At 40.9% G+C, this 11,894-nt stretch overlaps 1 protein-coding gene across 3 annotated transcripts; it reads left to right on the forward strand.

Annotated features, from left to right (window-relative positions):
- Positions 1-611: 611 nt before the first annotated feature.
- Positions 612-10,660, forward strand: LOC100120333 (innexin inx1). 3 transcript variants are annotated; one of them, XM_031922582.2, is made up of 6 exons: positions 612-1,050; positions 2,391-3,007; positions 4,535-4,642; positions 5,365-5,520; positions 7,766-8,143; positions 8,255-10,660. In XM_031922582.2, exons 2-6 carry the CDS (start codon positions 2,756-2,758, stop codon positions 8,450-8,452), a joined length of 1,092 nt encoding a protein of 363 aa, XP_031778442.1. In that variant the 5' UTR covers positions 612-1,050; positions 2,391-2,755; the 3' UTR covers positions 8,453-10,660. The 3 variants fall into 3 exon arrangements, with proteins under 3 accessions (XP_031778442.1, XP_016844252.1, XP_016844253.1); XM_016988763.2 differs by lacking the exon at positions 612-1,050 and adding an exon at positions 1,361-1,552; XM_016988764.2 differs by lacking the exon at positions 612-1,050 and adding an exon at positions 1,873-2,136.
- The last annotated feature ends 1,234 nt before the right edge of the window (positions 10,661-11,894 follow it).

Raw genomic sequence — 11,894 nt, forward strand, 5'->3', positions numbered from 1 at the left:
CGAGTCTTTTTCAGAAAATTCTCCTTTCTTGGACTCTGCCTAAGACAGACAGCTCTCTGTTCATGCAAGCATCTGATATTCAGAGAGTCTGTTTCGTGCGCATTCGAAAAATGTACGTGACAGTGAATGGTAAGCGTGAATCAGCGTTGATTCACGACTGAAATCGATTAAACTCGTGCGTGCATTCTTATTTCTTTCCCGCGAGTTCCGGAGTTCCCCACTGTGACAAAAAAGTAGGCAGACTTGCTGGAATTCCTGGAAACTCACAGGCTGACGCTTGCCTAAGTTAACTCGCTGGCTTGCGCATCCTTGCGCGACTTCGAAAAAGGGTTCGTGAAAAAACGAGCGAGAAGGCCTGCGTCGCGAGCGAAAGAGAGAAGGGGAGAGCGAGTATGCCTGCTCGGTGAAACATCTGTGCAGGGGAAAGAGAGAGAGAGAGAGGAAAGAAGTGGGGGGAGACACGTTTCTTTGAGCGGCCCCCTCCCCATCCCGTCTTTTTCCAGAGTGGCGCACAGCAGCACTACTTACTGCACGCAGTGCTCCCCCCGGAGTCTCGCTCGCGTTCTGTCTGTCTCTCTCTCTCTCTCTCTCTCTCTCTCTCTCTCTCTCTCTCGCTCTCGGACCCCCCCACAACAACACAACTGCCGCCGCTGCTGCTGGCGAGTAGCCGCGGCTGCTCTCGTCAGTCGGCGCTCAAGGGACAGTGCTCGCTCGCTACGTACGATACACACGGGCTCGGCTCGATTCTCGTTTCTCCGCAAACTGCGCGGACTCGATCCCCTGCGAAATACACGTGTGAGCAAAAATCCAGCTGCGCGCGGCAATCCAACAGCCAACTGATGCCGAGTGCTCACTCCGACGACTGACCCACGGGGCCGCAGCATCCGCCGCGGGAGTAGTGGGAGGTGCGACTGCGAGAAGAGAGGAGGCGCGCGACTCGCGCGCACGCGGTCGACCAACTCACGACACTACTGGGAGAGAGGGAGCGCGCGCAGCAGGACTCCAGCTTGCCATCGAATTTTCAGCGGCCGCATCAGCAGTTTTCGAGTTGTGAGTCTCGCCTGACCGTATACTTACTTACTTACTACGACCGAATACAAATATCGCAAGCTCGCTTTCAAAGCGCGCCGCTGCCGCTGGAGGGGTTTTTTGAGGTTATAGCGGATCCTCCGCTCGTGCTGGCTGGTGGGGGTAGTCGCCGACGACGGGAGCGCAAGCGAAAAAGGACTCGCGCCCCACTGCAGTGCTGCGTGTGGTGTGTGTGTGCGTGTGTATATATATATATATATATATATATATAGCTAGTATACGAGTATACCCAACGTTTTGTATACGCGCGCAAAGAGAGGGAGCGAGAGAGAGAGAGAGAGAGAGAGAGAGAGAGAGAGAGAGAGAGAGAGAGAAGGGCCGAGACGTATATGCTGCGTCTCGTCCGACCCTTCGCTGCAGTGCTGTTGAGGTTAGATCGTCCTTGCGCCCGCGCGCGCGACAGTGTTTATCTTTTTTTCTGACAAAGTGCCACATGACTCGAGCCGATTTTACTTATCTGCAGGTAAAGCATCACTCTTTATTCCTATCGCGTTGTCATCGGCCATCCCCATATCACTATGTAAGTACTGTTTTCCTTCGCGCGTCAACTCCGAGATCGAATGCTTATAGCCCTTTCTTTCTCTCCTTGGCTGGATAAGTACTTTAGTACTGCAGTCACTTCAGGCATGCGCGTAATGCCTTGCACTTTCCTCGCTGCCAATCTATGTATCTTCCTGCGCGCGAGCACTCGAAAACTTCAATATTACGCCTCGTAAAATCCCATTATAATCATACTTATTCCACAGCGCCAAGACCTCGCGGCAGCTGAATACATAAATACGAGAAGATTGAAGCCGGCCGTAAACTTTGCCCATAATGCCGTTCTTGCGCTGAAAAACAAGTCAAGATTCTCTTGCTGCCGATGGTGAACTGTGTTGAGCATGCAGTACGAGAATACGCATGCATACCCTGAAACACAACTTTTGAACCCAAGTGCAGCCTAGTCACGAGTAGATAATAATCGGCAGGGCTTATTTATTTACCTAATATTCGAGGAATAGGACGCGATGATTCGGGGAATTACCTACTGCCTCGCGACGCGAGAAGGTAGGGGGCCTTGTCAAAATGCGCGATGTTGCATAACATTATATTGCAAACGAGTCGCGTGCAACGTTTATTTTACATCATTTACATCATTTCACGATCCTCCATTCAACTTATTTCCGTGGGAGATCGACTAAATGATTATCCAACAAACGTGTTGAAACTTTTTTCCCTCTCTCCTGATTTTTCTCTCCGGCAGAGAGGGAGCAGCCTGCTTTGGAGAGTGAATTTTATAAAAGAAACATTTTATTTTTCAGCCGCAATATTGCCGAAATAATTAAGCTGGAAGCTGTGTGCGTACAGCCGCAGCCGGTTAAATCGTCGGTAGACAGAGAGACAGAAACGAACAGAAAGAAGCGATCCACGCCGCATTCGTTATTCCGGTCCCTTCGTATTCCTGCCGCCGTCTGTCTGACAGATGAGGCTGTGATTCCTCTGGAATAAGGCCGACAACCTCTCTCCTCTACACTCGCCGCCGAGGAGACCCGAGAGCGACGAGATAAAGAACTCCGAGTCGAAGATAGCTAAACGACTTTCCATGCCTTTCTGAGATCGTTCCTTCGCGGGATCGACGGAAGGGAATCCGAAGGAAAAGAGAAAAAGCCTCTCGAAATAAGCCAAGATGTTGAAGCTGCTGGGGGAGCTGAAGGGCTATCTAAAATGGCAGGACATCAGCACAGACTCCATGGTCTTCCGCATGCACAATCTGTTTACAGCTGTGCTGCTGCTGACCTGCTCCATGATTATCACTGCCACCCAATTTGTGGGTAACCCTATCTCCTGCATCGTCCCTTCGGCACTGCCTACACAGCCCATCAACACGTACTGCTGGATCACCTCCACATTCACCATGCCGGATGCTTTCAATCGTCAGGTACCTGTCATTTGCGTCGTTTCAATATTACAATTGATGCTCTCAAAGAGATGACGGCGAAACTAGGCTAATCTTTGATCATTGACTCTTGCTTTCGATTCGTTCATTTTTTTAATAACAAACATATTCGTCAATTTTAGCCGCAATATTTAAAAAGATAAAGTCGCGTTTAAAAGGCCATGCATCAAGATAGCAGAAGAATTTGCTGAGAAGGTCATCTGACCTTATTCTTGTGACAATGTTGTACTAATGCGCGTTCCATTCTTAACTTTCATAAATAATTCAATGTGCAAAACTTGTTTGCACACTATAGCATTTACTGCTTCTTCTGAAGTCGCATTGACTAAAGAAAAAAAAAACAACGCCGACATCCGTATGTATGCATTTCTTTTGAAACATTTGTTTGCATAAATAATTAAAAAATCTCCGATTTGGCATAGCTTCGCGATAAATTCGAACTCTTGTCATTCGAAATAAGCAATTACAATCTCTCGCGACAGACTACCGAGCAGAGGGAAACCCCAGAGACGCCTCGAGTAAAAGGCTAACGGAACAGCTGAAGCAGTTCGAGATTTTTGTTTTCGTTCCAGCGGCGCGCACGTATAAACTACACAGAGGCACGCGCATACCTATATAGCTGTATAGTATTTTTGCGCCACGGGGGCGCGGTAAGAGCACGTCCGCGCCTCACGGCCGCCAATCTCATTATCGCGATTGCTGCGTGAATTCAATCGGCTTGCCGACGAAATTGTAAAGTTCACAGATGCACCGAAAGCACACACGCGCGCACGTATACTTATGCACACGTTGATTGAACTACAGAGACGAGTAATGTTCTGCACAATAACCAATGGCTGCAGCGATTTACATGCGCAATTACGACTCGTTAGGGCAGATTACGGCTTTTCTGCGGCTTTTACTTTGTGCCCAGTTGAAGGGTGTCGGTAATTTTTGTTTCGCCCGAAATCGCCTTGCTTCCTGCGTGCACGAAGGTCCATGGACGTATGATTAAAGACTCTTAAACTCAAAGCGACTTGGAAGAATCATACAAGTTATTAGTTTTTGTTTTATTTGCCGCGATCTCGCACTGTAAAAAAGACCAATCGACCGTAGCCTATCGGGTATTGCATTGATTCTTGGTACAAATCAAAATGCGACTTAGACTGGGGGTAATGTATATAGTAAGTACAGGCTACGTGCTCGACAACAGGCCGTTCTCTTCATACATATAGGTTGTACCTCGTATCTCGGTATTCTTCTTATAAGAACGATTTGGTATCGGGTTACTTTCGCTGACAAAAACAAAAGCGACTGTAACGGTCGTCTATCGAAATTGAAAAGGTCGATAACCTGCTGACTTCAATTAAATTTCGAATAATAGAGAAGAGTAGAAAAAAAAAGATCAAAATATACAGAGAAACGGTTAAGACTATTTCTCCTCCCGATAATCTCGTGTAGCAAATCTCGACCCCTATAGGACGAAGTTACAATAGACATGATTTTTCTAATGTGTATTTTGTATTGCAGGTCGGCCTGGAAGTGGCTCATCCCGGTATAGCCAACGACTTTGGCGACGTCGAGGCGAGGAAATATTACACCTACTACCAGTGGGTTTGCTTCGTGCTCTTTTTCCAAGTAAGCGCTCTCCTCTTCTTCCTTTCTCTTATTCCTTCCAGCTCTTCTTATTATACGTTAGCCTTTCATTTTGCGTAGCTCTGATGTGCTCGCCGGCAGTAAAGACTCTTGCGGCCCGCGGCCTGCCGGCGCACACGTGCTACTTCCTGTTATCTTTTTCTTTTTCAGCTGAGCCACCGTCGCTTTTTTGTTCGCTCGTCCTTTTCACGAGCGCGCGATGCTCGAATTATTGCGAACTCGCGATTCTTGTATCGTCCGTCTGGCTGATGCTGTTTTTTCCAGCCGACTCAGCGAAAGTTTCTTCTTCGTTTGCGGCTATCTGATTCCTATTTTTCATGCTGATCAGTCAGTTCTTTGGAAGCTTTTTATATACGTACGATTAACACTTATTTCTTAGTAATAAGATACTGCACCTACTATAAGAATTTCTATTGAAGAATCGGCTATCTCGGAATCAAATTCTTTCTCTCATTTGCTCGAAATCTGATTACGCAAAATCAGCATGAATCGAAAAGAGCGCAAAAATTCATTGAAGTGTAATGGATCATCTGATTTTGTAATCGATTTTGCAAGTCCATTTAATGCTAAGCTATGTGTGGACGTACCATTTCAAATTTCACGGTATCTATCGGTTCTTGGCCAGATCACGTGTCCTCTGTCTCGTCGAACAATTGTCTTGTGTGCTTGCGTAAGGCTCATCGTGCATGCTTCTGTAATTTCAGGCGATGGCCTGCTACCTCCCGCACTGGCTCTGGAGTAATTTGGAGGGTGGATTGATAAAAACACTGGTTAGTGGCATGAACCACACGCTTGAAGCTGAAGAGTCTGTCACCAAGAAGAAGGGTATTATCATGGACTACATAATATCCCACATCAGAGTGAGTATTATTTTACACTTTGCGAACGTGATCATTATTCTTTCTCATAATTTGCACTAACTTTAAGATTTTTCATTAAATTACGTTTATCCGCGATAAACAAGATTTGATTGTTCCAAACCAACATGAATAGTAATCTTTGATGAAGTCCTCATAAGATATTTATTCTCTCTTAAATTGTTAGTGTTATTGAAATATTTCTGTAAATACGTGCACGATATCGGAAGTAGTTCTCTTTTCCTTTTTAATACACTTTACGACGAAGTGGAAAATTCAGCTTTTGGTGAAAAGATATCGAGGTAAAAATCCTATGCGAAATCCTGACACGATTTAAAGAAAACGTTAATTTAGTCGTTTCGTCGTATAATGACAATTTTTATATTTTCAATGTTATTAGCAGGCTAAGAAAGAATAATAATCAAGCTATTCTGTCGATTCACTGAGAAGAATAGACATAGTAAAGATTACTATACATTATAGTAATTTGAAATATGGTAGGAATCACAAAATTCATAGTAAATGTAACAATATTTTAGCAATTGTTACTATATTACTTTAGTAAAACTTTTGGCCTTTTTCGTCAGATCGATGGTACAATTTTTATAGTCAGGTTTACTATACTATAAATTGTCTAGTTATATTTTATATTAGAGCATAGTACAGCGTACTAAATGATATAATATTATTTACTATAAAAATTGTAATAGTTACTTAATATTTATAGTCAATATCCATCTTCAAATACCTATTCAACTTTTTTTGGTTAAGGCAAGAATTTAATGTATATTTATAATTAATTTTTATACATTCATAATGTATAGAAACCTATTCATGATGTTTAGAACTCAATATTTCTATAGTCCTTTAAAACGTTTTACAAAAATATGTTATAGTAAAACTAACTATTCGAATAAAGTAAATTTGACTATTCGGATATAATAAAAAAATCATCGATTCAAACCGATTTTTTCAAAAATGTTTACTGTAAATTTATGAGTAATAATTACTATAAATTATTGTTGTATACCTATGCTGCTAGAGTTTACAGTTAAATTCTGGTAAAAGTCACTATATATTTTTCTCGGTGTTTGACGGGAAACCAACAAGTTATTACAACAAAACGGTTGTAAAGAATCGACTTTGCCGTTAGAAATCGCAAAAAGCGGTCAACGGCATAGGTAAGCTTTGTGCATATTTTACTATCACAAAAGCTTGTTTCTTAAGTTGTGTCGGGTAGTGCAATGCTTAAAAACATTTGAATATGCATTCTTATTTTGAAAGAAGCTTGCTAATCTACAAAAAGTGTTTTGTGAATATAAAAAATACTGCTTGTAACTTAAAAAATCTTGTATTCGATTCCTTTACGAATGTGTGAATTCCTTTCAAATTTTTTAAACTGCATACCTATATATGTACATGCCTAACACTGAACGCAGCGTAATTAGCGCTGTAAATGAGAAAAGGAAGACAGTCGTCGTACAAAAAAAACTAACTTGTGATGACGAAGGAATTAATTTATACCGTTACGAAACCCACGGCGATGAGAGGAAGCTCATAAGTGCTTACTTGCACGCTCGCCAATAATCGTTCGAAAAGTCCAAACACAATAGACGAGAATTCGCATGAATCTCGCAGAACTACCGCCGCGTAATGCATCGTTTGGTGTCCTAGCGGTGAGCTTAACGCCTGACACCTCAGTAGAACGGCACGTTGTCATGAATACGTATATGGACTTGCGCAATCGCCGGATAATGATACTCGCATTACCCGTTAACTTTATTGAGAAGGAAACTTTATAAAAATAAATGCGGAAATCAAAATGATGATTTTAGTGTGGGTGGATCACATTTCAGAGTAGCGTGTGAAAAGCACTTCTCGATTTCCAAGATATTTTTAGTTTACGAAGGTGCAGGTCTTCTATTTATCAAGTGAAAGCTGAAATGATATTCCGAGAATATTTTGGAAAGTGTTACTATCACGATGATCAATCGACAGATGAAAGCCGAATATACATGTTAAAATTTCTCATTATCATAAAATATAAATAGATATTTAATATTGTTTATTGAAATAGAACACTTGAATGTCTTTTCTACGTCGAACAAAAAGTAAGACAGTAGCGAATATCCAGTCATACGAGACTGCAAAAGTCGTTGTCCGGCAATATAAGCTAATTCGACCTCGTTGAATTCAATTCGCACTAATGAACTCAGTCACGCTTACTATCTCTCTCTTTGTCTTGCAGCAACACAACACATACGTCTATCGTTACTTCGCCTGCGAGGCCATCTGCCTGGTCAATATCCTGGTACAACTTTACCTGATGAATCGCTTCTTCGATGGCGAGTTTCTCACTTATGGACTGCGCGTGCTCAATCTGTCAGACACTCCGCAGGAGGAGCGCGTCGATCCTATGGTCTACATCTTCCCACGCGTTACTAAGTGCATCTTCCACAAGTACGGAGCTTCAGGCACAATACAAAAGCATGATTCGCTTTGCATACTTCCACTGAACATCGTCAATGAGAAAACATACATATTCATTTGGTTTTGGTATTTGATCCTCACCATTCTGCTCATTGGATTGATGGTTTATAGAGCAGCTATTATCTTCGCGCCTGCGGTAAGTCAAAGTTGAATGATCAGTTGGCATTGAAATTTAACCACCATAAAATACTTCTAATGAATTTTCATACATCATCACTCATTACTTATTCGCATTTATCAATTATAGGTGCGACCGAAGATTCTGCAATTAAATTCCAGGCTAACAGAGTACGAGACATGTCAGAGTATCACAAGAAAAATCGAACTTGGCGACTGGTGGGTTCTCTACATTTTATCGTCGAATATGGATTCTCTTATTTATAGAGAGTTACTACAGGAATTGACAAAGAAAATAAGTGAAAACCCATCGTCTTTGACTTCCTAGGGAAGGCTTATGGCCAATATAAGGCTAGCAGATGGTAGATTTTACGATAAACGCGCCGATCTTTAGCAGCGAGTGCGACTTGTTTTGTTATGTCGTTATAACTGCAGAGATGAAAAGTAGTGCATTATAAATGAAAATCGTTTCAAGGAGTTGTTACCTGACGTGCGTGATCGCCTTTATAATGCTTTACTGTCGATTTTAATGAAAGAATAGTTGATTATAACATTTTTTTCATTAGAATGCCAACAAAAAAAGTTGTTGGCGTCTTCCACAGTGTCTAAAGTACATGTAAATCAATGTTTAGTCTTTCATTGAATGATCGTAAGTGTTTTCTTAAGAATAAATTGATTTCTGGCTTAGTATGGTAAAATAAAAATAATTCTTGGTTAATTTTGCACAACACTTATGTGTAATATTCAGAGTTTCAATTTTCGAAACAATGTAAGTACCGACTAAACAATGCTTTTTTTTTTAATTTTGTATTATTAAAGAACGACACATTCTGCGATTCGCAACGACAATTTTCAACAAGGGATCAAAATCTCGCTGATTTGTAAATGCGGAGTTTTTATTAACACAAAACTGCGAGGCAGCGCGTGCCTTCTCTACCGTCCTTTTTATAGAGCGATCAGAGGCGACATGTATTTTTATATAATATATACAAGTATATAAGTATAAAAATATTTTCTAATCATAGAAAATATAAAACATTCGAAAAATATGTACGGTACTCTTAAATAACTGCGAGTGTATAATATAAAGGATCTTGGAATTGATGAAGCCGTTCGATATGCATATATATATATATATATATATATATATATATATATATATAAAAATACGTATGCCACTGGTGGTATTACAAATGCTGTTATAAGCGATTTTATTCTCTCGTAGATTTTTGTACTATACTATGATATATCACTATGTAAGCTCTACGACTGCTGCTGTTCCCATGTGATCTTAGTTCGGTTTTCCGGATTCGTCGAATCGGAGAAAACAGCAGCTCGTTGCGAAGACTGACACAGGGCTTGTACGTGAATGCGCGATGGCCACTTGTGTATTAATAATTGTTGCTGTTGAGATTAATATTAAGAAAGCAACAAGCAAAAAAGTACGCGTAAGTCAAATCTGAAATTTGGTTGATTACATAATATGACTTTGATGTATCGCAAAAAATAGCGTTTCTTTCAAGTTTATTGAAAAACGTAATTTTCGTAATCTTACGCAATTTTATAACACTGTACTAAATGAAAGGAAAAAGTCAGTGAAGTTGATCAGTATAATAAAAAGATAAGTTAAAGTGTTCTACGGAACGGGGCTGTTTAAAATTGCAAAAACGTATGGATGAATTGTAGAAATAGAAGTTAAACCGCCTACAAAAATATTTCAAGAGGTTAATTTCAGGAAAAGAATGAAGCATAGAATTTGATACATTTGCATTGCATACTGTTACTCGCGTGATTAAGAGCTACCGAATTGAATGACAACGGTAATGTGATAAGCGACGCTTCGATTGCGCGAAATTCGGTTTTAATGCTAATGAAATTAAGTACTACTTAAGATGTTTCTTGCTTAAAACGCACATGTGTATTAAATAACGTGCTCAACAAATAATGTTAATGGCATTAAAGACAAGTTATTCTCCAATTCCATGTATTTTTTGTTTGGTACCAATATATATTTCTTTCAAACACTCGTTTTCTGCACTTATTAAAAATACAAATACTGCCGTATATTATTTAATATATTATGAATTCCGTAAAGTTCGATGAACTAGAATATTACATTTAGATTACAATTATAAAGAGTGATTCTCTTAGCGATTGTAATAAAAATCGACGATTTAAGTAGTTTCGTTAATTCGTGTACCATTGCTAATTGCATACGTTATGAAATAATTGTTGAAACTCGAAAAATACTTTGTTCTTTGTCCTAGATATAAGTGCGATTTTGTAGTAACTGATGTTAAATTTATAATGAAAATTGCAAACGAAGATGTGTATAATTTGAATGCCTGTTTAACGATACGTCGCTAGTATCGTTATATCAGCAATTCGATTACTAAGTTTTTTTCGATATTCTGCATTAACGTGCGAAGTGTTGAATCTGTGAACTTTGTATCTATTAAGAAATTTAACTTCTTATCTTTCACTATCATGTATCGATTATTAGTTTGGAGATGATTAAAGATGATTTCAATCGAAATATCAGTCTTATCATTGATGCGATACTGGAAGTCTGGAACTGGGGTAAACGATTTTCACACTAGAGTTCTTTCTTCTTGACGTATGATTCGATCGCTAATGCGTTGCTATTTTCAGGATAATGCTTAAGGCCGTAAAGAAGATCAGCGGTACAGGGCACGAGCATTCAATTACGGCCTAGGAAAGAATCTGCTGCAACCGAGAACTGCAACGAGGGTCGTGTTCGTGGAAGCGCGCCGTGGAATTTGCTCGGGGCGACGAGAACACCCCGTTAAGTGCTGGCTAGGAATCGCCCAAAGATTTGCTCTACTCTTTGCTCTTTCGACTTACGAGCGCACAGGTCTCCTTTTTTCTTTTATTGCGGTTTCATTTTTGTTGGTCGAAAGTTTTTTCCTTCGTTTGTGCGTCCGGTTCTCGCTCCAGGCAATTCGCGCGTGTGAATTCAACCAAGTATGTTAAAAATTGCGCGTTCCATAAATTGAAGGTACATGCGCGCGTTGTTGTTTTTTTTTTCTTCAAATGATAATGTGTTTTAAGATTCTAAATCGATGTAAAATTCAAGCCAGAGGTTATGTTTAAATCAGCGGGTAGGTTATAGTTCGAAAGCTTCTTTTTTTATACTGCGGATGAACGTTAAGACGCGCTTTTCTCTTTGCGCGCAGGCGTTCATAAAATATGAACTGTAAATCAAATATTTCAGATATTTTCGCCCGTGTTATTACAGCAGTATTTTACACTTTGAGAAAACAGAAAATACACGGTATCTCGAATTTCTCTGGCGTCAGCTTCCCGGAAAAAAACCCGGGTGTGCTCATAACGTTGTGTGCGGCTGGGGTTCCCGCTCCCGCATTGGTCTTCGGACTCTATTATCGCAGAATATATAGAAGATCGGTTGCGTTACGCATCGAAATAGGTATAAGCAGCGTGATTTTGAGGAATAAAAAGCGCTTGCGTAATTGCGCAGGATGAGTGCGTATGGGGGCAGAAGGAAAGGCACATAATGAATGGAGTTTCGATGGGGCGCTAAATCTCATAATCTCGGCTCAAATCACTAATTCGCTCGCCGAATCCCTCGCCTCCGCAGCGGCGGTCTGTAAAGCATGCGTCGCCCACGCGGCCGATGACGTCGCGCGGCAGCTCGACGAGTCTCTCCGGAGTCCCGGGTATAGAGGCATCAGACAAGGGCAGCAAATTATAAAAATAAAACCTCCGCCGGCGGCACAGTGTTTTGGCAT

This window comes from Nasonia vitripennis, chromosome 2, assembly GCF_009193385.2.
Source record: "Nasonia vitripennis strain AsymCx chromosome 2, Nvit_psr_1.1, whole genome shotgun sequence".
Classification (NCBI taxonomy): domain Eukaryota; kingdom Metazoa; phylum Arthropoda; class Insecta; order Hymenoptera; family Pteromalidae; genus Nasonia; species Nasonia vitripennis.